The sequence below is a fragment of the Lontra canadensis genome, unplaced genomic scaffold (genome assembly GCF_010015895.1).
Source record: "Lontra canadensis isolate GAN:19392208 unplaced genomic scaffold, GSC_riverotter_1.0 scaffold35, whole genome shotgun sequence".
NCBI classification, from domain to species: Eukaryota; Metazoa; Chordata; class Mammalia; order Carnivora; family Mustelidae; genus Lontra; species Lontra canadensis.
Genome location: NW_022631029.1, coordinates 1,876,312 through 1,900,858, shown reverse-complemented (window position 1 = coordinate 1,900,858; position 24,547 = coordinate 1,876,312). Strand labels below are relative to the sequence as shown.

Below are 24,547 nucleotides of genomic sequence, written 5' to 3'. Positions count from 1 at the left end.
GACAGCTGGGAGCAAAGGAGCGGTTATGAGAAGTGCGGCGCCCCTTTAATGGCTGTGGCTCACGTTCCGCTTTGGGCGGTCTGCATGTTGAGGGTGGCGCTAGCCACTGTCTACTTCCAAGAGGAATTTCTAGACGGAGGTGAAGAGGCGATACCCGTGGTGGTGGAGTGGGGGCGTAAGCTGCCCAGCCAACAGCCCGAGTCACCAGTGGCCCCCGTCCATCACCGCGGGATTGGTGGTGGTGGAGCCTCGAAGCTTCGAAGCCTCAAGCCTCCCTCTCCTTCCCCCCGCCCAATACACCTTTCATGACTTAAGGGAACACTTTCCGCTCTAACCACTGTTGTTTACCCCCACAGAGCGCTGGAGGAACCGATGGGTGCAGTCCACCAATGACTCTCAATTTGGGCATTTTAGACTCTCGTCGGGGAAATTTTATGGTCATAAAGAGAAAGACAAAGGTTAGTGTAGGAATGGTGAGAACGTCGAGCTAAGGGTCACCCCCCAACACCACCACCGTAGCAGCCTTGCAGGGTAGGTGTGGCACACCCCTAACACCTCTACAGCCCGTTCACTGGTGGGAAAACTAAGGCTTGGATAAGTTCTGGCATTTTTTCTCTTTCCTTTCTTTACTTGCCCAAGATCGCCCCATTGTATCCCAGCTGGTCTCATGAGTTTGGAGACCCCAGGTCTCTGACCTGCAAAGGGTAAAAGGTTAAGGGATATTTCTCATTTTGTTTTCACTTTAAGAAGAAAAAAAAAAATTGATGTTAAAAGGTACATGTTGTCAGGTGCATATCTTAAGGGTACAGAAAGATGAGTGTTTACATCTATACACCCTGGTCAAGATAGGGAATATTTTCAGAGGTCCCCATTGCACCCTCCACCTACCCCCTCACCCCAAGTCAGTACCTTTCTGGTGGCAAGGATGACTTCTGTCTTTTCATTCCTGTTGATAAAAGGTGGATACACCACAACTTGTTTACCACCTGTTTTTTGCATAGCTGGTGAGATAAGAATGATTTTTTTTACATTTTTTTAATTATTGAGGGAATATCAAAAGGGGAGTAGTATTTGTGTCATATAAAAATTATATAAAATTCAGTGAAATATATAAAATTTCAGGGTCCATAAGTAGAGTGTTAATGGAACACAGCCATGCCCATTCATTTACATAGAGCTATGGCTTTTTTTGTGTGCTGCAAAGTCAGTAAGTTGGGACAGAGACCATATGGCCCAGAAAGTCTAAAATATTTGTTCTCTGGCTTTGCAGAAAAGGTTTGCAGACCCCTGATTTAGATGAAAAGTTTCCCTCTTCACCAACCTTCTGCTCAACCTCCATCTTGAGTCTGTTACTGCAGGGTTGTCCTTTGGCAGCTTCCAGTTTGCTACTATATATGCCTTGTTTCCTATATTACATGTTGGTCCAATGAGTTGATAAAAATTCAGCCCAGGGACACCTGGGTGGCTCAGTCGGTTAAGCTGCTGCCTTCAGCTCAGGTCATGATCCCAGGGTCTCTGGGATCGAGTCTCTCTTTGCCTCTGCCTGCCACTCTGCCTGCTTGTGCGTGCTCTCTCTCTCTCTGACAAATAAATAAATAAAATCTTTAAAAAAAAAAATCCAGCCCAAAGGTCAAAAGTAGAGTGAAATTAGCAGGTGGTTCCATCAGGTTTATCCAAGGATAAGGGTGTCCGCTTAGAGTCATTTGTGTTTTCCTCCACGGTGTTTTTTTTTCTTGTCCGGTCTGGGATCCCGAGGCTCTGTGTTTCATTCACTCCGGCACACATCTACTGAGAGCACACATGGTCAAGGCACTGGGGATACTGGGGCTAGTTTTGAAGTGAACACCTAAACTTATAAAATATGAGATGATTCATGTGACAAAAGGGTGGTATTTTTGTAAAAAGAGGACAGCTGTGGGCCAGCACATCCCATGCAGTGAAGCACTTTTTCCAGGACAGTGCTCTGTCCTCTGTCTACTGTGGTGTGTCTTAAGCAACTATATATATTTTTTTATTTGACACAGAGAGACAGTGAGAGAGAGAACACAGGCAGAGGGAGTGGGAGAGGAAGAAGAAGGCTTCCCGCTGAGCAGAGAGTCTGATGCTGGGCTTGATCCTAGGACCCTGGGATTATGACCTGAGCTGAAGGCAGCCGCTTAACGAATGAGCCACCCAGGCGCCCCTTAAGCAACTATTTTAAGATAGAATTCAAGAAAAGATGTGGGATGCTCTGTTTTTGTTTTTGTTTTTTTTTTAATTAAGTTGCTACACAAGCTTTATTGTATAGTCCCACCCTTTCTTTGGAAGATGAAGCAAAATTAACTTTTCATCCATAATTAAGTTGCATATTTGTCATTTAAAGCTGAAGTGTCTCTTTAACTTAGGGCATGACAGTGGTGTATTGAGCACAAAAGCAACAGAGCGTGGAAAGTTCTGTGGCAGCAGAGAGCGTGTTACTGGTATACCTGTCATGTGTTATTGTGAAAATATGTTTCAGCCTCCAGAGTGACATAAGTTATTACTGAGGGTGGGGAACGGACAACCATTTAATTCCCTGCAGCACTGAGCACAGTGTCATTCCCAATCCTTCATGAGTATTTGTTTGTTTGTTTAAAGGTCTGCAAACCACTCAAAATGGCCGATTCTATGCCATCTCTGCACGATTCAAACCATTTAGCAACAAAGGGAAGACTCTGGTCATTCAGTACACAGTAAAACACGAGCAGAAGATGGACTGTGGAGGGGGCTACGTTAAGATCTTTCCTGCAGACGTGGATCAGAAGAACCTGAACGGAAAATCCCAGTACTATATTATGTTTGGTGAGTTTAGATAGTACAAAACAACCATTTCTGGGGACTTCGAATCCTTCCACTTCATAAAATCCTGACTAAGACTTTGCCAAAATAGTAGTATTGAGTATATCTGACCAAAGGTTTTTAGTACTGTTTAACCTAGTTAATATGAAAAGGCAACTAGGGACGCCTGGGTGGCTCAGTTGGTTAAGCGGCTGCCTTCGGCTCAGGTCGTGATCCCAGCGTCCTGGGATCGAGTCCCACGTCGGGCTCCTTGTTCAGTGGGGAGCCTGCTTCTCTCTCTGCCTCTGCCTGCCATTCTGTCTGCCTGTGCTCGCTCTCTCTCCCTCTCTCTCTGACAAATAAATAAAATCTTTTAAAAAAAATTATTTAAAAAAAATAAAAAAAGAAAAGGCAACTATACCATTTTATTGTACTATTTTATTTATTTATTTATTTGACAGAGAAAGAGACAGGGAGAAAAGGAACACAAGCAGGGGGAGCAGCAGAGGGAGAAGGGAGGAAGCAGGGAGGAGGAAGGAAGCAGAGGGAGAAGCAGACTCCCTGCTGAGCAGGCAGCCCAATGTGGGACTCGATCCCGGGACCCTGAGATCATGACCCGAGCTAAAGGCAGATGGTTAACTAACTGAGCCCCCCCAGGCATCCCTCTATTGTAGCTTCTTTTTAAAAAATTATTTATTTATTTGAGAGAGAGAGTGTGTGAGTGGGGGAGAGGGGCAGAGAGAGAGAGAGAGAGAAAATCCTGAAAACGGACTCCCTGCTGAGCGTGGAGCCAGACATGGACTCAATCCCAGGACCCTGAGACCGTGACCTGAGCTGAAATCAAGGGTTGGCCGCTTAATTGACTGAGCCCACCAGGCACCCCCTCTTATACTTTTGAGAAAGTTGGTTATTTAATATTAAGGTAGCCCCTGGTACTTGGAATATATCAGGACTCAGAAGACCTCGGCCAAGAGCCACATCAGCCCATGACCTGTGTGTGTTATGCCCCATGAGCTGATAATGGGTTTTAACATTTTTAATGATTAAAAAAAAATGAAGGATAATGTTTTTGACACATGGAAATGATAGGAAGGCCAAAATGTTTCCTCTCTAGCCCCTGCTGGCCCCTGGAACACTTTAAATATCTCCTGATAGCAGAAGGAATTGATTAAAAGTTGTGCTAGAATCGGGATGGGACCACTTTGGGCCACAGGAATGAGACATAGCTGAAGGGTATGGATTAAAAAAACTTTCAGAATGAAGAGGATTCTGGGAAAATAGAGTAGGAAGCTTCAGGAATCCATCTCCCTACCTAGATAAGAATCATAACAACAGGATCTGATGTAACTGTTTTGAAACTCTGAAGTCTATGGAAGGATTGCTCCTTCCAGGGGAAGAATGGTGAGTTTAATTTTGGTCAATTTCAGCGCTTAGCAGAGTGGATATACCCATCTCCCATTTCAAGCCACAAGGCAGACAGCTATGACTTGTATGTGTATGTGTAGGAGCAGCCTACACACGGCTTGCCACAGAAATGGTGGGCAAAAAGGACGCTGTCCTCCAAATATCAGGAAACTGAGCTCTCATTGAGGATTGCTGCTGATGATCAGAGTTGCAAAGAGGTGAACAGCAGTTTTGTGTGTTATTGAAGTTAAACTGGTATAAATTCAAATTAGAGCATTATAACTTTAGGGTGTTAAATGTAATCCCTAGGATAACCACAAAGAAATAACTATAGGATATACACAAAAGGAAATTAAAAAGGAATTTAAACATTTCCCTATGAAAACTCAACTAAAAAGAAGACAGCATTGCAGGAAATGAGGAACAAAAAAAGCTGTAGGGCATATAGAAAACAAATAGAGTGACAGAAGTGAGTCCCTTCTTACCAGTAATTAAATGTAATTAAATGTAAACGGATGAAAATCTCCAGTTAAAAGACAGAGATTGGCAGAATGGATAAAAACACAAGAGCCAGAGGGGCACCTGGGTGGCTCAGCTGGTTAAGCATCTGCCTTTGGTTCAGATCATGACCCCAGGATCCTGGGATTGAGTCCCACAACAGGCTCCTTGCTCTGTGGGGAGCCTGCTTCTTCCTCTGTGGCACCTGGGTGGCTCAGTGGGTTGAAGCCTCTGCCTTCAGCTCAGGCCATGATCCCAGGGTTCTGGGATCAAGCCCCCGTATCGGTCTCTCTGCTCAGCAGGGAGCTCTCTGCATGCCTCTCTGCCTACTTCTGCCTACTTGTGATTTCTCTCTCTGTCAAATAAATACATAAGAAATCTTAAAAAAAACCAAACCCATGAGCCAACCATATGCATTCTACAAAACACTCACTTGAGATCCAAAGAAACAGGTTGAAAGTGAACAGAAGGGAAAAGATATTCCAGGCAAATAACACCCAAAAGAGAGCAGAGTGGCTATATTAATATATATTTATATACTAATATAAATAGAGTTTAAATAAATCAGAAAGGTTATAAGCGACAAAGGACATTGCATATTAGTAAGAAGGTCAGTATAGCAAAAGCATGTAACAATTACAAACATCTACACTCCTAATGAGCATCAAAATATGTGAAACAAAAACTGGTAGAATTGAATGGAGAAGTGGACAGGGATGGTAAAGGTTAGAGCAGAGATAAATGAAATCATGAATAGAAAAACAGAGAAAATCAGTGAACTCAAAAGTTCTCCAAAAAGATCAACAGATTTGACAAAACTTTTAGGTAAATGGATTTAGCTAAATGGAAAAGGAGACTCAAATTACTAAAACCAGAAATGGGATGTTACTACCAATTCTACAGAAATAAAAAGAATTATAAGATAGTGCTAAGAACAGGGTGCCTGGGTGGCTCTGGGTTAAGCCACTGCCTTCGGCTCAGGTCATGATCTCGGGGTCCTGGGATTGAGTCCCGCATTGGACTCTCTGCTCAGCAGGGAGTCTGCTCCTCACTCTCTCTGCCTGCCTCTCTGCCTGCTTGTGATCTCTGTCTCTATCAAATAAATAAATAAAATCTTTTTTAAAAAAGGTAGTGCTAAGAACAGTTGTATACTGCAAAATTGGATTACCTTGATGAAATGGACAAATTCCTAGAAACACAAACCCTGCCAAGACTCCATCATGAAGAAATAGAAAATCCAAAGAGACCTATAAATAGTAAAGAGAGCAGTAAGCCAAACTCTGTCCAAAGAAAAGTCCTGAATCTGATGAATCTCTCATGAATTCTACCAAACATTTAAAGGAGAACTAATACCAATCCTTTTCAAACTTCACCAAAAAAAAAAAAAATTGAAGAGGTGGGAACGTGTATTCCCCAACTCATTATCCTGACACCAAAGCCAGACACTACAAGAAAAGAAAACTACAGAACAGTATGTTTACGGACACTGATGCAAAAATTCTCGACAAAATACCCCAAAAGAATTCAGCAGCATATTGACTGATGAAAATCAGTCAATATTATATGATACATCAACAGAATGAAAGAAAAACACATGATCATCAAAAATTGTATCATTTGAAGATAAAAAGTCGACAAACTAGGAATAGCAAGAAACTACTTCAATATAATAAAAGCCATCTACAAAAAACCCACAGTAAACATACTCTGGTGAAAGAGAAAGTTTTTCCTATAAGATCTGAAACAAGGCAAGGATGCCCACTCTTACCACTTCTATTCAACATTGTACTAGAAGTTCTAGCCAGAGCAATTAGGCAGGAAAAATAAATACAAGTCATCCAAATTGGAAAGAAGAAATAAAATGATCTTTATTTGCAGATGATATGATCTTATACATAGAAGACCATAGAGATTACACACACACACACACACACACACACACACACACACACACTGTCTATTAGAACTGATGAATGAATTCAGCAAAGTAGCAGAATACAAAGTCAACACACAAAAAAACAGTTGCATCCTATATATGAACAATGAACAATCTGAAAGTGAAATTACAAATGCAATTCCATTTATAATAGCATTCAAGATAGTAAAATACTTAGGAATTAAGCAAGGGGGTGAAGAACTTGTACAGTGATAACTACAAAGTATTGCTGAAGGAAATTAAAGAAGATAGAAATAAATGAAAACATATTCCATGTTCATAGGATTGGAAGATTCAATAGTGTTAAAGTGTCTACACTAGACAAAGTAATCTACAGATTCTACAGCAATATATAGATTCAGTCTAATTCCTATTAAAATTTCAATGACTTTTTTTTGTAGAAATGGAAATACCCATTCTAAAATTCATATGGAATCTCAAGAGACCCTGAATAGCCAAAACAATCTCAAAAAAGAAGACCAAGGGGGTGCCTGGGTGGCTCAGTTGATGGGGTAACTGACTTTTGATTTTAGTTCAGGTCATGATCGCAGGATCCTCGGATGGAGCCCTATTTTGGGCTCCTTGTTCAGTGGGGAGTCTGCTTCAGGATTCTCTCTTTTCCTCTGCCCCTTCCCCCATTTTTACATGTGTGCACGCGCGTGCTCTCTCTCTCTCAAATGAATAAATAAATCTTAAAAAAAAATAAGAAGACTGAAACTACAGGACTCGAGTGTCCATCAACAGATGAGTGGATAAACAAATGTAGTGTCCATAAAATGAAACATTATTTCGCTTCATAAAGGAGGACAGTGCTGACACCTACTACAATATGGATGAACCTTGAGGACATTATTCTAAGTGAAATAAGCGAGACACAAAAAGACAAGTACTATACAGTTCCTCTTATTTTAGGTCCTTAGAGTAGTCAAAATTATAGAGCTAGAACATAGAATGGTGGCGGCCAGGGGCTGGGGGCAGGTGAGAATGAGGGTTATTCATGGGTGTAGAGTTTCAGTTTTATAAGGTGAAAAGAGTCGGGGGGTGGATGGTGGTGATGACTGCACAATGATGTGAAGGTATTTAATACCATTGGAAGGTACACTTAAAAATGGTTAAGGTGGTAAATTTTATGTATATTTTACCACAGTTTTAAAAAGTGAAGAAAAGGGGCACCTGGGTGGCTCAGTGGGTTAAGCCGCTGCCTTCGGCTCAGGTCATGATCTCAGAGTCCTAGGATCGAGCCCCGCATTGGGCTCTCTGCTCAGTGGGGAGCCTGCTTCCCCCTCTCTCTCTGCCTGCCTCTCTGCCTGCTTGTGATCTCTCTCTGTCAAATAAATAAATAAAATCTTTAAAAAAAAATAAAAAATAAATAAAAAATAAATAAATAAAAAGTGAAGAAAAAGTTAGGAATGGAAATACGGTTTTAGAATATCCATAGATAATTCAAATGTGGAGAATTGTTTTTTAAAATTCTCTTCTCGTGATGTGGATGTCTTCTAGAAGTTTTCTCTGTCATCATTTTTCCATGCTTATCTGTGAATTTATCGTGATCAGCATCAGGCTTCAGACACCTGTTATACTGTTCTCACGTTTGTGTACACTGCTGGTCATAGTGTGACACAGAAGTAGAGAGAATAGGGGTGCCTGGGTGGCTCAGTCGGTTAAGCGTCTGTCTTGGGCTCAGGTCATGATCCCAGGGGCCTGGGATCCTGCATCCCCTGCTAAGCAGGAAGCCTGCTTCTCCCTCTCCCTCTGCCTCCCTCTCCCTCTCCCTCTGCTGCTCTGCCTGCTTGTGCACACACTCTCTCTCTCTCTGTGTCAAATAAATAAATATAATCTTTTAAAACAAAAAAGAAGTAGAGAGAATAGATATTATTAGATTATTTATTGGATTTGGATGTAATCCTGCCTTGTCTCAGAGGGTAAGGTGACTTTTCCAAGGCCACAGAATTACATAGACTCAGTTTCCACCAACTGCACAGTCCCCGACCTCTCCCCACTTCTTTCTACCCTGCCATGCCTCCCATTTACTCTTGAATTTAAAATCTGGAATGGAGAAAGTCTTTATTTTGATTAAAAAGGAAATCAAAGTGGCTTGGTTTGGGTTATTATTATTCTCTTAAAATGGGATGGCAGAGATATCTGGCAAAAAAAAAATTACCTGTGGAATCAGAGATGCTTTCACAAGTATTTCATTTAGTTGGGTTTGGTAAACAAAATCACCACAAACACTAGCTAGAATCCCCATCTTTTAATTATATATAACGTGTCTTCTACATCTGAATTGTGAAGCAACTTCCTTTGGAGAAAAAAAGAAAAGCCAAGTAAATTATCTGTATTATTTTTGCTTTCAATTCAGTTGCATTTTATTTTTTTTAAAGATTTTATCTATTTATTAGAGAGAGAGAGAGAGAGAGCAGGTCAGAGGGAGAAGCAGACTCCCTGTGGAGATGGGAGCCCCATGCGGGACTCAATCCCAGGACTTCAGGATCGTGACCTGAGCTGAAGGCAGTTGCTTAACCCACTGAGCCACCCAGGCGCCCTCAGTTGCATTTTAGTTAAGCCCACTGTGTCACTGTTAGAACACTTCCCCGTGATGCCTCAGCTCTACTCTTTGGCATGAGGGCAGCTTGCTAAGGCTTGTGATGTTGAAGGGAAAAAGAGAAGTTGGGCCATTGCCAGAGGCCTTACAAATGCAATCTTAGATTATGTCTAAACCCTAGGAAACCAGTAACAGGGCTTCCATTTTGCAAATAAAAAAAAACGGAGGCGGGCTCCTCGGTGGCTTAGTCATTTAAGCATCTACCATCCGCTCAGGTCATGATCTCAGGGTCCTGGGATCCAGGCTCCCTGTTCAGTGGGGAATCTGCTTCTCCCCCTCTCTGCTCATGTTCTCTCTCTCTGTCTCCATCAAATAAATAAATAAAATCTTGAAAAACAAAAATAAAAACAACAACTAAGGCTCAGGGAGGGAGGGAGGCTGGGTGGCTCAGTAGGTTAAGCATTTAAGCTTCTGGCTTGGGCTCAGGTCATGGTGTTGGGGTGTGAGCCCTATGTCAGGCTCCCTGCTCAGTGGGGAGTCTGCTTCTTCCTCTCCCTCTGAATCTTCTCCTGCTCGTTGCCCCCCCATACCCCTCCACTTCCCCTACCCCCGCCCGCGCTTAATCTACCTCAAACAAATAAATATCTCAAAAGAAAAACCAAAACAAAATCTGAAGCTCACAAAGATTAAACTTCCTTGCCCAAAGGCCGGTCAGCCTGTTTAGAGCCCTTCTGTCTACCCCATTTCCTCATAAAAATACATTATGCACATAAATATTTTACGATCGCTGTTAACGGAAAATGTCCAGATTTTCCGGTCTTGTCTGGGCATGTTCCGAAGCTTAATTTAATATTTAAAACATGTAGGTGCTTAGAAATAGGAGAATTCTGACCACTTTTGAAGGAAGAATTCCATGTTTTAATCCCCAGGTAATAGCTTTTCATACAAATAGTTCGCATACCATAGCTTTTGTTTTAAAAATTGAACTGGGATCTTTTCCAGTGATAAGAAGAAAAGGAAATTACACAAACAAGCATCCTCCGAGAACTCAGGGCGATAGACATAGATGCTGCTTCCAAGTTCAATGTCACATCCACTCTGGCAAATTGATAATATCCTTCAAGTAATTATGTGCATCCTGGATCTCTTATTCTGAAGGTTCATCACTGCAAGTTCTAGAAAAAAAAATTGCAGTCATCTGCTTGTGTTTACACAGCCTCACAGAATCCCTGGGGACAGGTGCAGTCCCGGGTTAGTGGATGTGGTGGAATTTGATTTGAGACAGACGGATGCTCTAGTACATTCCTAAGGCTTAAGGTCAATAAAGCAGCTGCCAGGTAGTTCCAAACATCCCCGGAAGGTTTGACAAGTTTTCCAGATCCCTCCTGCAAACCTTGTTTAGTATATTAAGAAAACCTTAATCTGAATATGTGCGTGTTGTCTTGGGACATAATAGGAACAAATACTGAGCTTCGCTATATGAAATGCTTTACACCCTTTAGCCCATCTAATTGGCAAAAATAGCCGTGGTTGATTCACATCCCCATTTTAGAGAACAGGACATAGGCATGAGGATTGCAAATATGTTTTCCCACAGTGAATGAGAGCAGGAATCCCAGCCTGCTAGTCCATCCCTGAAGCCCTCACCTGGGCACACGGCACTTCTCAGAGCCTCAGAGTGAGCCCAAGCCTCGGACAGCTCATCAGGAATGCTTCCTTGACTGTTAAATCCTTTTCTTACTCAAGTGCTGCCTTTCGCAGTCCAAAGGTGTCTCTGTCCATTTCAGTATCCATACCAAAGTCTGATGATTCCTGCACACGCAAGCTTACTTCAGGGGAATGGTTGGGGGTTTCCTGTGGTGACGCATTAGCGAAGGAAATTGAGTGCAGCTTGTATTTTTTTTTTTTTGTAGGACCTGATATTTGTGGATTTGATATCAAGAAAGTTCATGTTATTTTACATTTCAAGAATCAGTATCACTCAAACAAGAAATCAATCAGGTGTAAGGTAAATGCTTTGGTATTCAAATCTGTGATTACGTTAGCTCTTCCTGATAACCTAAATTTAGAGAAAATAGTTTTGGTCTTAAGATACTGAACTGAGCCAGGAATGGATCTTAGCAACACACCCCCGCCCCTTGGTTTCCAGTTTACCAGGCTCATTAGAGACACTTACATACCCTGTTGGCTTGTTTTCTGAAGTTTGTACCCATCAGGAGGGCAGACGCACTTTTTAGCGAGCTACACTATAATTCGCCTTGTAAGGGTTACAGCAATAGAGTCCATTTCTGCTGTATCCATCCTCACTAAGGAATGAAATAAATATTCAGCATGGGGGGAAAATGTCTTAGAGAAATTAATCTTCAAAATACCAAGGCATTTAGAAACAGGAATGTTTTGAAATGAAAGCATACTTTCTTACTTTCTATCCATGGATCCTGTGAAAATAACACTTTCTGCCTTCGGCCAACTTTATGAGTCCACGGCCCAGCCCGGGACTTCTCCAAAGATACAACTTGTGTCAAGTCCCTGGCGCTGGGCCCGTGGAGGGAGGGTACACTCCCTGAAGCAGCCCCTCCATTTGAATGTAGCGGCCAGGAAACAACGACCTGTCCCGTGGGGTCCCCACAGTGCCCAGAGCTCCAACATGGGAAGCCTCCACAAATCTGGGTGAATTTGGGTGGGAGGCCAGAGTGTGTTTCGAGACCACGTTGATGGCACAGAGGGAAAGTGTCCATAACCACCCCTTCTTCAGTCCTGACCCAAGCTGGGGGGTGTTCGGTCTCCCCACAGAGCCCCAGTGATTCTCCATCAGCAACATGGTTCCCACCCACTAACTTGGTGGCTACAAAGGATCATTGGGTCCCCTCTGCATGGAGAGGCCCAACATCCTCCTGGGGGGCGTGAGAGAGAGCTTGAAACCCATCTTAGTGCACAGGTTTTACACCTGATTCCCAATAAATTGTTCATTTGTGCATCAGGTATGTGGGAGAGAGCAGGGGTGTCGCCAACATAGGTTGTGAAGCCTGGCCTGGACCGTGCTTGGGAGGTTAGAGCTGGATTTGCTCAGGTCAGCCACCCTAGGGGGCCCCCTGAGTGACACCTGCAGGCTGATGACACTCTCAGACAGGTGCTATTTCGGCTACCTGTTAGAAGAATAAAATGCTTCTGTTGAAGGAGCACTGACTCACAGCAGGTAGTCGGCGTTCTGTGCCACTGTGAAGGAACGGCCGGCGACCTCCCCTGCAGCCCTCAGCAGTCTTCGAGGAGGGGATCAGATCTGCATGTTAGACAAATGCCTTGGAGACTCCCTCTGGGGAGGAGGGGTAAAGGGACAGGGTGATCAGTAGGCAGGGAGAAGGCTGAAGGCTAAGGCTTCAGCGGGATGCAGAACAGGGGACTGTTTGGGCAGATAATTCAGGGGCAGGACCTAGAGGACTTCACAATATTGGGAATGTGAGTCCTAAGGATGTGGACCATGACTCTCAGCTGCCTGCTCTTAATCATTAGGAAAAGCAAAGACCAATAAGGAGGCTGGGGCACACTCGGGAGTTTTGATTGGAACTATCAGTTGTGAAATCCCAGCAGACATCCAGGTAGAGGTGTCCAGTAAGTTGTTGGAAACTGTGGTCTGAAGCTCAGGCCAATTGTCAGGATTAAAGATCCTGCTTTGGGTCCATTGCGTATATGCAGGAGTGGATGTTATCCCTCAGGGGGCCCAGCATTTGTGGTTAGATCCTGGAAGGTACCAACAACCTGGCCAATGAGCCCAAAGTCGAAATTAGGAACGGTGAGTAGAGACTAAGATGGGTAGAGAGCATTGGGAGAAGCATGTACTCAGCTGTCCCAGCAAACTACAGAGGTTGGGAGGGACACTGAGCAGACAGAGCCATCAGCCGTGGTGTGGACAGCAGCACCCTGTCCCTCAGGGCACAGCAGAGGGGTACCAGAGTAGCTTTTACCTTTGGCTCTTAGCAGAGGGAGGGGCCTCCTGACAGAGCCTTTAAGCTGCTGGGGCAGTGGTTCCCAAAGCTGAGCAGAATCAGCATCTCTGAATACAGAAGGTCGGGCTGATCTGGGGACGGATGTTTCCTAGGCCTTTCCCCAATGATACTGATGCTGCCCGGCCCCACTTTGAGAACTGACTGCTGCTGGAGCATGGTGCAGGAGTCCCCTTTGCTGCTCACAGGCAGGCATATCCTGGACACCCCCACCCCCCGGCACCCACCATCCACCTTCCATCTCTCACTTATTGGAGGCTTGCTGAGTGCTTCCCTTGGGTCTGGCCTGAGGCCTTAACTGTGACCAAGAGAGGCACCAGGCCTGCCCTTGCAGAGCCTAAACCATTGGACAGCTCAGAACATTAGAAAGTTCTCTCCTGTGTTGAAAAATAAACTGGGCTTCATTTAGTGTCTTTTGGAGTACAGAAGAGGAAGCTGTTTCCCACATAATTTTTCATAAACAGAGCAGTGGTCCCTCGGTGTGTACCCACCACCCTGTCATAACCGCCTGTGGGCATCTAGGGGGGAGCCATCGTCTACACAAAAGGAAATAAGCCGCTCAGGTCTGCTTGGTAGCGAGGAAGTTTTGTATAAAGGGGGGATTTCTTCCGCAGGACCCATTTTTTAGTCAAGTTGACCCCCGTCCCTAGAACCTCTCTCCTTGCTCTTTATAGCAAGGCTTTGAAGACTTAAACCACGTAGGTAGACCTGCCCTGAGACATCAAGGGTCTCATCGTTATCCTTTCACCCCTTAAAATGTGCAGGTTGATGGCTTTACACACCTCTATGCTCTGATTTTAAGACCAGACCTCACTTATGAAGTGAAGATCGATGGTCAGTCGATTGAATCCGGCAACATCGAGTATGACTGGAACTTAACGTCACTTAAGAAGATGGAGAAGTCCTCTACAGAGTCCAACGATTGGGACCAGGCTGAAGGCGACAAATCCCAGGTATGGATTTATCCCAAACAGCTCTAGAGATGGTGCCAGTGAAGTGTGTATGTACTTGGGTGGGATTGCTACATGGCTGGTGATCGTGAGGTCAACATCATCACAATCAAAGTGTCCTCCCCCAGAGGGCTTCTGGGTGGCTCAGTCCATTAAGTGTCTGACTCTTGATTTCAGCTCAGGTGGTGGTCTCAAGGTTGTGAGACTCAACCCTGCATCGGGCTCCACTCTGGGCATGGAGCCTGCTTCAGATTCTCTCTCCCTCTACTCCCCTCCCCCTGTCCCCAGCTCATACACACTTTCTCTCTCTCTCTCTCTGTTAAAATAAATAAATAAATCTTAAAAATCGATCTTTCAAAAAAAAAAAAAAAGGCTTCCTCTCTGGAACATTTGCCACTGAAACCGGCCACACAGGTATTGTGGAACAGTTTCATAATATTTGAGATGAAAGCAAGTAAGTTTTTTTTAAAACCAATTTTTTATTCTAAAAAAAGGATAAAACATCAGCAACCTTTATAAAAATGATTTTTTTTGGTTATTCTGAACCTGAACATAAAGTATTTTTTGAGCCTCACACTTGTGACTGACAAGCAAGAATCTGTTAACGTAACCTCTATGCATTAAGTTCCTAGGGCTGCCGTAACAAGATACCACAAGGTGGGTGGCTTAAGGTGACAGAAATGTATTCTCACACGGTTCTTGAAGGCAGAAGGCAGAAATCCAGGTGTCGTCAGGGTCACACTCCCTCTGAAGTATCCAGGGAACAATCCTTTCCTTGTTTCTTCCAGCTTCTGTTGCCTCCCAAGCTCCTGGGCTGGTAGACATCTGGCTCTGCCTCCGCCTCCCCGTGGCCTTCTCGTGTCTCCTCTCTCTCTCTCTCTTAGAGATGTTTGCCCTTGGATGTAGGACCCACCTGGATAATCCAGAGTGACCTGCCTTGAGATCCTCACCTGAATTATATCTGCAGAGATCTTTGTCTCAATAGAAGCTCGCATTCCCAGATTCCAAGGTTTAGGATGCATACAAACCGTCCCTAGGAACTACCACTCAACCCACCATGAGCTCCCTTCTGTCTTGTTTTGTTTTCAGTTTATGTTTATTTGTTGTTGAAGCATTTGGTTTTGAGTATCAAACTCTGCACCAAACCCATGAGCCATTTGTCTTACGACAGTTGTCTTTGCCATAACTGTAAGTTCTGGACTCAGTGTGTGTGTGTGTGTGTATGTTTTAAAGATTTATTCATTTATTTGACAGAGAGAGAGAAAGAGAGCATGAGTGGGAGGGGCAGAGGGAGAGGGAGAGAGAATCTGAGGCAGACTCCCTACTGGGCACAGAGCCTGACTCGGGCTCAAGCTCACGATCCTGAGATCACTACCTGAGCCGAAACCAAGAGACGGTCCCTTAACTGACTGCACCCCTGGCGCCCCTGGACTGTGTTTACAATTAATTTCTGGCAACTAAAACTGACCCATGGCCCTGCTGTCTGACCATCAAATATGTCATCATAGATAGTGTCATCAGGAAAGCAAAAGAACAAAGTTTCTCCCTCCCTTCCTTACCTTCAAAACAGACCAGAGCAGTAGTTTTCACCTGGAAAGAAGACTTACTGTAACAAAGCACAGGATGGCAAAGAAAATCGATCTGGCTGCTCAGAAGACACCAGTATTGGGATGAAAGTCCCGGCCACCTGGGTACCAGCTAGCCACTCTGTGTGTCTCAGGGCCGAGTGTCTGTGAGCCGGCTCCCTCTTGGGGCCTAATCAGCTTCCCAGAAGGGGCCTCCAGACTGGCTGTGTTTGGTCCATATGTCTGATTCTGTGTGAGTTCCTCAACAAATGAGTTCGTGGTGGTATAATGATTTTGTCACCTACAATGTAGGGAGCCAACTGCCCAGATTGAATTGTAACCATTTCCTGGTCCCAGCACAAGAGCAAGCAGCTCATCATTGGTTGGGTTGGGGGCAAAATGCTGTAGGAGAGGCGACCAAATCCTCAGTCACTGAGAAGTCAATCATTGAGAAGTAGTGTGTAGTATGGAAAAGACACACTCTAAATGCAAAATGTTACTATTTTTCCATTGTTCTGAAAGAGAAAGCATCATTGTAGATAACTTTTATGCATTTATATTAATATTTTGTATTTATATCAATATTTATTTATATATTATATATAAAATATATATTTTATATATATAAAAATATATATATAAGATATATATAATATATATAATATATATTTATGCATTTCATATATTATATATTAATATTTACTCAAACATTTCTAATAATATATAAATATTTATAAAATCATAAAATAATTTATAAATATTTATAATAATTAATGTGTTAATATGTTAATATTAATATGTTAATATTTAGATAAACACAAATCCATAGCACCTTTTCCTCATCCATTTATTCAACAAATATTTGTTCAACATCTACTGGGCCACATATATATGTAGAGATGTGTATATATGTATATATGAGTACATATGTGACTATATATGTGTGTACATATATGATGTGTGTATTATATAAGCATTGTATGCATGTGTGTTCATTATGCATTGTACACATGCATATGTGCGTGTATGTATCATGCGTATCGGTGTACAGTGTGACTGTTCATATGTATATACAGAAGGTCTATACACCATAACTGCTTTCCTCCTGCTACCCAGCAGTCCTCAGGTAAGTTCTGGAAACTTTCCTGGTTGTCCAGCCTCTCTCTCTGGAACATTCTGCATATGACTGCTATGTAGAAGGTCTGACCACCTAACCCGCAGTGACTGTGTGCCCCTTCTCCCCGCATCGTCACTTTTGTCCCATCATTTTTTTAAAAGATTTATTTGAGAGAGAGAGAGAGAATGCACACGAGTCAGGGGAGGGACAGAGGGAAAGGGAGAGAGAGAAGTTGTCTCCCCACTGAGTACAGAACCCAACACAGGGCTTGATCCCAGGACCCTTAGATCATGACCACAGCTGAAACCAACCATTAGCTGCTTAACTGACGAAGCCACACAGGCTCCCCTCATTTAACTTTAGCCACTATTTTGAGTTTTGCTCAGTCTTGTTCCTCTCATCAGCTTGGGGAGTGTGGTGCAATCACGCCAAGGCTTAGGGAGAAAATCCCAGCTGTGTGTGGCCCCAAAACCCTCAGTGGGACTGGGAACCCCGAGCACTTGGCCCTATGACCACCAAATTGATGGGGAAATTGTGACCAGGGCCACGGGCCTGCTCCTGCCTCTTGGTAGCTTCTTTTCTCAAATCTGTGAATCGATTTTTTTTCTTACATTTTAGGACTGGGAGAAGCATTTTTTGGATGCTAGTGCCAGCAAGCCAAGTGACTGGAACAGCGAGCTAGAGGGGGACTGGCAGGGGCCAATGCTGCAAAAGCCTCCGTACCAGGTGCGTGACATCCTGTCCCTGTGACTCCCTGGGATGCCCCTCCCACCCTCCTGCAACACTTAAAAGAATTTGTTGTTGCAGGACGGCCTGAAACCAGAGGGTATAGACAAAGACGTTTGGCTGCACCAGAAGATGAAAAACAGCTATTTAACAGAATACGACCTCTCCGAATTTGAGAACATCGGTGCCATTGGCCTGGAACTTTGGCAGGTCACGTGGTTTTTAATTTACTGTAGTTTGAGAACTCTGAGCTTCAGCCTAAACTCCTTCGTTCACATAGCTGGTACTCCTTGAGCTCCTACTATGTGCCTGGCCCCTGGCCCCAGACCCAGGACACACAGCCAGGGACAAAATAGACATCCTTTCTGCCCTCTGGACACCACCTATCTCCCTCCCTGGGAACCTGTCACTCCTCTGCTTGGGCAAGGCTACTGCTGCTGGCCGAGCCCTACTTTACACAGTAAGGTTCTCAGGCAGTGGTTGGCAACCATCATGGAATGCTCCAGTCACTTGGGTGCTCTTCCAAGTCTTCATGCCCAGGTAGCACCCGGGACCAGTTAAATCAGCATCGTGTGAGTGAGGCCAGGCATCTGGAGTTTCTAAAATAAAAGTTTCTAAAATTGTTGGTGACCCTAGTATGCACCTAAGTTTGAGAACCAATGCCTTGGAGGGAGTGGATATTTTAGAAATGGGTTTAAGCACCTGCTACTGTCAAGAGCACAGAGCCAAATGCAACTATTTCTTGGTGGAAAGCTGCCGTATTCCTCACATCAGTAAGAAAGGCCTCATTTTCATCTACAGGTGAGATCAGGAACCATCTTCGATAATTTCCTGATCACAGATGACGAGGAGTATGCTGAGAATTTTGGCAAGGCTACTTGGGGGGAAACAAAGGTATGGTAAACACAGTGAACTTCTCATTCATTATTCACTTATTTCTGTAGTTGAGTTGAACACATAGGAAAGGGCTTGATGGGTTTTCAGTAGAAAACCCACCCAGATCAAGATGCAGATACAGAACGTTAGCCGGGTTCCAGGAACAATCTCCCACCCCCTCCCAGCTGCCATCAACCCCCAAAGGAACGACCACCATATGTCCAATTAACCTCCTTTTGAAATTCATATAAATGGAGCCATCCAGTATTTTACTCATTCAGGCAGTGCTGTGGGGCTCATATTATCAAATACGGCAGCGGCTCGTTTTTAGTCGGTGAATATTCCAGAACATGGGTCTCTGTTCTCTGTTGATGCAGCTTTGGATTGTTTCCAGCTTGTGGCCTCGTGAATAAAGCTGTTACCATCATTCCTGTGCATGCCCAGGAGAGGGACAGGCTGGGTCACCAGGTGCCACACAGCCAAACAGTTTTCAAGTTGTCATCCTATTTTCTGTTCCCTCGTGCAGTAGATGAGAGTCTTGGTTTATGCCGTAGCTTTGGCTATGCTGGGTATCACTGTCAGTTGCTAACAAGTCAGATTTCCTGAAGTATAATTTATATACCATAAGACTTACCCTTTCTTGGTGTAGAGGCCCCGTGAGTTTTGACAAACGAATACAGTTGTGAAACCACCAACAGAAATCCAAATGCAGAAGAGTGTCACCACCCCCCAAAGTCTCCTTGGGCCCTTTGTAGCCAAACCTTCTCCCACTCAGAGCCTCCCACTGATCCGGTATCTGTTCCTACCATCTTGCCTTTTCCAGAGTGTCCTATAAATGGATTCATCAAGTGTGCGGTCTTTTTTTTTTTTTTAAGATTTTATTTATTTATTTGTCAGAGAGAAAGAAAGAGAGAGCACCAGCAGGGGGAGATGCAGGCTGAGAGCTGAAGCAGGCTCCCTGCTGAGCGAGAAGCCCAATGTGGGACTCAATCCCCAGACCCTGGGATCATGACCCTAGCTGAAAGCAGACACTCAACCAACTGAGCCGCCCAGGCTTCCCTGGCATGCAGTCTTTTTGAGCCTGCTTCTCAAGCATGATGTGTCTGGGGTCTGTGGTATTGCTGGGGTTTCTTTGAACTGCTGAGTCCTTTTATCTGTTCAGGCAACAGACAACTGCATTGTTTCCAGTTTTTGACATATGAACAAAGCTCTTACAAATATTTGCTTACGGTTTTTGGGTGTGGATGTGTGCTTTCAGTTCTCTGAGATAAATAGCCAGGAATAGCTGAGTCCTACACTAGAAGTGTGTCCCCATAAGAAACTGCCCGGCTGCTCCCAGAGGGGCTGCGCTTTCTCGCATCCTCACCAGCACTGGGGATTGTGGGTTACTCTAGGTGTGTAGTGGTATCTCCGGTTTTAGTTCTGTTGCCCTGATGGCAAATGAAGGTTGGCACTGTTTTATGGCTTTTGTGGCCATTTGGACATCCTCTTTTGCGCAATGCCTGTGTTTTATTGCTTTAATTGAAGTAGAGTTGGCATACAGTATTATATTGGTTTTGGGTGTACAACAGCAATTCAATATGTATATACATTAGGAAACGCTTGCCATGATAAATCTAGCTACCATCTGTCACCATATGAAGTTATTACAATATTGTTGACTGTATTCTCTAGGCTGCACATGACATCCCCATGACGTATTTATTGTATAACTGCAAGCTTGTACCTTTTGACCCCCTTCACGCATTTCACCCACCCCTCCACCCTGCCTCTGGCAACCATCCATGTGTTCTCTGTTTCTCTGAATTCATTTAAAAAAAAAAACAACACAACATTCCAGGGGCACCTGGGTGGCTCAGTGGATTAAGCCTCTGCCTTCGGCTCAGGTCACGGTCTCAGGGTCCTGGGATCGAGCCCCACATCGGGCTCTCTGCTCAGCAGGGAACCTGCTTCCCTCTATCTCTCTCTGCCTGGCTCTCTGCCTACTTGTGATCTCTGTCTGTCAAATAAATAAATAAATAATATCTTTTAAAAAAGAAAATAAAAACATTCCATATAAAGAGAGATCGTATGGGATTTTTCTTTGTCTTATATCATTGAGCATAATGCTCTTATGGTCCATCTACGTTGTTGCAGATGGCAAGATTTCATTCTTTTTTTTATGGCTGAGTAATATTCCAGTGTGTGTGTGTGTGTGTGTGTGTGTGTGTGTGTAGACACACATATACATATATATCACATTTTTTTTATTCATCTGTTGATGGACAATTATGTTTGCTCTCATGTCTTGGCTGTTGTAAATAATGCTGCACTAAACATGGGGGTGCAGATGTCTTTATTTTTTTATTCTTTAAGACATATTTATTGAGAGAGAGTGAAAGTGAGAGAGAGATCACAGAGGGAAAGGGAGAAGCAGACTTGCCACAGAGCGGAGATCCCCTCTTGGGGCTTGATCCCAGGACCCTGAGATCAGGACCTGAGTCGAAGGCAGTTGCTTAACCAACTGAGCCACACAGGCGCCCCATAGATATCTTTTTGAGAGAATGTTTTCATGTTCTTCAGATAAATAGCTGGAAGTGGCATTACCAGATTCTATGGTATTCATCTAGTGTGCTATTTTTAATTTTGGAGGAGGTGTCATACTGTTTTCTGTAGTGATCGCACTGATTTATGTTCCAACCAACAGTGTACGAGGGATCCCTCTTCTCTACATCCTTGGCCGGTGCTTCTTACGTAGTGTTTTTTTGATACTAGTCATTCCAACAGTAGTAAAGTGATAGCTCATTGAGATTTTATTTTTTTTTTTTTTTTTTAATTTTTTTTTTTTTTTATTTTTTAAAGATTTTACCCATTTATTTGACAGAGACCACAGGTTGGCAGAGAGGCAGGCAGAGAGAGAGAGGAGGAAACAGGCTCTCCGCTGAGCAGAGAGCCCGACGTGGGGCTCGATCCCAGGACCCTGGGATCACGACCTGAACCGAAGGCAGAGGCTTTAACCCACTGAGCCATCCAGGCGCCCCCTCATTGAGATTTTAATTTGCATTTCCCTGACGATGAGAGATGTTGAGCATCTTTTCCTGTGCTGTTGGCCTTCTGTATATCTTCTTTGGAAAACGTCTATTCAGATCCTCTGCCCATTTTTTTTTTATTTTTAATTTTTAAAAAGATTTTATTTATTTATTTGTCAGAGAGATAGAGTACAGGCAGGCAGAGTGGCAGGTAGAGGCAGAGGGAGAAGCAGGCTCCCTGCGGAGCAAGGAACCCAATGTGGGACTCAATCCCAGGACCCTGAGATCATGACCCGAGCTGAAGGCAGATGCTTAACTGACTGAGCCACCCAGGAATCCCTGCCCATTTTTGAATCAGACTTTTTTTTGCTATTAAGTTATGTAAGTTCTTTATATATGTTGGATATTAATCCCTTATCAGATATAATTTACAAATATTTTCTCCGATTCAGTAGGGTACCTTTTCATTGTGATGGTGAACCATTTCTTTTTGAACCTGATTTCTGCCACAAAGCCTTATTAAAACTCTTTTTCAATAATGACTACAGAAACCTCCTTGATGTGTTTGTACTCCTAGTCCTTCTGTTTATCTCATGTACCTGGATTTTCTCACTTAGTCTCAGAGGACTCATTTCATTGCATGTTCACTGCTCAGTTGAGAAGGACCGGGGCCCAGGTACTCTGGGAATAGAAAGAAGTGGGGGAGGGGTTGTATTTATTTCCTATGGCCGTTGTAACAAATTACCACAAACTGGCTGGTTTGAAACAACACAGATTTATCATCTCACTGTTCTGGAGGCCAGAAGTCCAAAATCAATATCATTGGGCTGAAATCAAGGCATCAGCAGGGCCACACTCCCTCCAAAGGCTCTAGGGGAGCATCCTTCCTTCGCCTCTTGCGGCCTCTGGTGGCTCCTGGTGTTCGTTGGTTTGTGGCCATGTGGCTCTAAATTCTGCCCCTGCCTTCATATGGTCTTCTACTCTTGTGTCTGTGCATATGTCAAATCTCTCTCTCCCTGTCTCTTATGAGGACACCTGTGATGGAATTTAGGGCCCAGGGTAATCCTCGCATCTTAACATGCTTAACTTGATCATATTTGCAAAGACCCCTGTCCCAGAGAAGGTCACACTTATAGATTTCAGCGATAAGGGCCTGGAATCCTCGGGGGCTCTTCCAAGCCACCTCCAGGCAGTGCAGAAGCCTGCAAAAAGGCAGGAGCAGGCAGACACCTTGTCCACCTAGAAATATAACCCCAGCGGCTAATGTCATGTCTCTGTTTCTTTCTCCAAGGGCCCAGAAAGGGAGATGGACGCCATACAGGCCAAGGAGGAAGTGAAGAAGGCCCGTGAGGAAGACGAGCAGGAGCTGCTGATGGGCAGGTTTGGTGGGCAAGAAAACACTTTCCAGAGATATCACAGGAGGGATGAATTTTAATCATTCCCACCCCAGATAAAGATGACTGGTAAAACCTTGTTTCTACTTTAATCTCCATGTAAAAGTGCAAATGTCAACAAATGTGGTAATTTGTCCAATTTTCTTTGAGAATGTTCCTGTGCTTCTCAGTGGGGTTGGTCTGGTGTTCCCTGAGCCCCACCCCTGGGCACTGAGATGTCTTCTCTTGACAAACCTGAGTGCTAGAAGCCAGAGGAGGCCAGTGGGGTCTGGCCAAAAATATGAGGCTCTTTGCTTAGCCCCCAGAATGTTTTATAAATAAAAGTTGGGAAAACTTATCCTGAAAAAGGAGAAATGATGCCTTATTTCCTTGGGCTGCAAATTACTAACAGCATATGCTAACCTTTTCCAACATGAAACCTTTACACAACGTCATTCATGTAGAAAGGTTCAGCAGGCTTCACTGGTATACTGGTTATTTTGGAGAACCCAGGTCTGTGTGCACAGACTTTTGTTGTGCTGTAAAGAAGCCGCTGCTTCTTTTTCCTCACTCTGTGACCCACTTCTATGGCCTTTTGTTCTGTGTAAGAGAGAGGAATGAAATTCATTTTCTCAAGTGAAAACAGTCATTACTTCTCAGCTCAGTTTTTTTGCCTTGATCAAATAATTTGCTTTTTAAAAGTCATACATAAGAGTCTTCTCATTTGAAGATGCCTTTTTGCACACAGAAATTTGTGTTGGAAGTAATAAAATTTAGAACACCAAGAATCTAGAATCCAGTGATACTACAAATAAGCTGGATATGTTAGAAATGATATGTGACACATTGCTAGGTGATCCATGTGAAAAGTCTACCCATGAAGTGAAATTCTAGCAGTTTTGTTCTCACTTTGGCTGAAGTTGGCGGACTTTCAAATGCGGACTTAAAAAAATATGTATTTTATGTATTTATTTTTAGAGAGAGAACACATGTGGGGGGGTAGAGGGAGAAGGAGAGAGAGAATCTCAAGCAGGCCCCACGCCCAATGCAGAGCCTGATGAGGGGCTGATCTCACAACCCTGAGATCATGACATGAGTCAAAATCAAGAGTCAGATGCCCAACTGACTGAGCCACCCAGGTGCCCCTAAATGTGGGCTTTTTGACTGATGGTTAGTGGTTTCTTGGGGGTTGGTTATCACTCTCAGAAATGAAAGACTCACTTCCACATAGCAGGGATGGGACTCAATAGTCTACGCCTTTAGTCTCTGAATGATAGAAGAAGTTACTGAGGAAAGAAGCAGAGCCAGGCTTAGGCAGAAAATGCTGGAAAGAGTTGTATGAAGACGGGTCCAACCAGCTCAGATCCTGCAGAGCTCATCTTCGGAGCAGTGCCATCCTGAGAACTTTCTGTGAAGAGGGGATGTTCCCCATTTGCAGTGGCCACACATGCTCCCTTGAAATATGGGTGGTGGGACTGAGGAATGATTTTTTAAACAATTAATAATAATTGGTTTTAGACTAGTTTTAGGTTCCCTGCAAAGCTGCGCAGAAAGCACAGAGTTTCCATATACCCCCACTCCTATACCCACACATCCTCCCCCACTATCAATATCGCACAATATAGTGGTACATTTGTCACAGTTGATGAAGCTGACATATCATTATCTTCCAGAGTCCATAGTTTACATTAGGATTCATTCTTGGTGTTGTATGTTCTATGGAGGAATGAGTTTTTAATCTTATTTAATTGTAAT

General features: G+C 43.7%; 1 protein-coding gene across 1 annotated transcript; it reads left to right on the top strand.

Annotated features, from left to right (window-relative positions):
* Window positions 1–43: 43 nt before the first annotated feature.
* CALR3 (calreticulin 3) lies at window positions 44–23,151 on the top strand. Its single transcript, XM_032867555.1, has 9 exons — window positions 44–139; window positions 357–458; window positions 2,617–2,820; window positions 11,090–11,184; window positions 13,942–14,130; window positions 17,428–17,535; window positions 17,617–17,745; window positions 18,337–18,429; window positions 22,711–23,151. Exons 1-9 carry the CDS (start codon window positions 49–51, stop codon window positions 22,852–22,854), a joined length of 1,155 nt encoding a protein of 384 aa, XP_032723446.1. The 5' UTR covers window positions 44–48; the 3' UTR covers window positions 22,855–23,151.
* The last annotated feature ends 1,396 nt before the right edge of the window (window positions 23,152–24,547 follow it).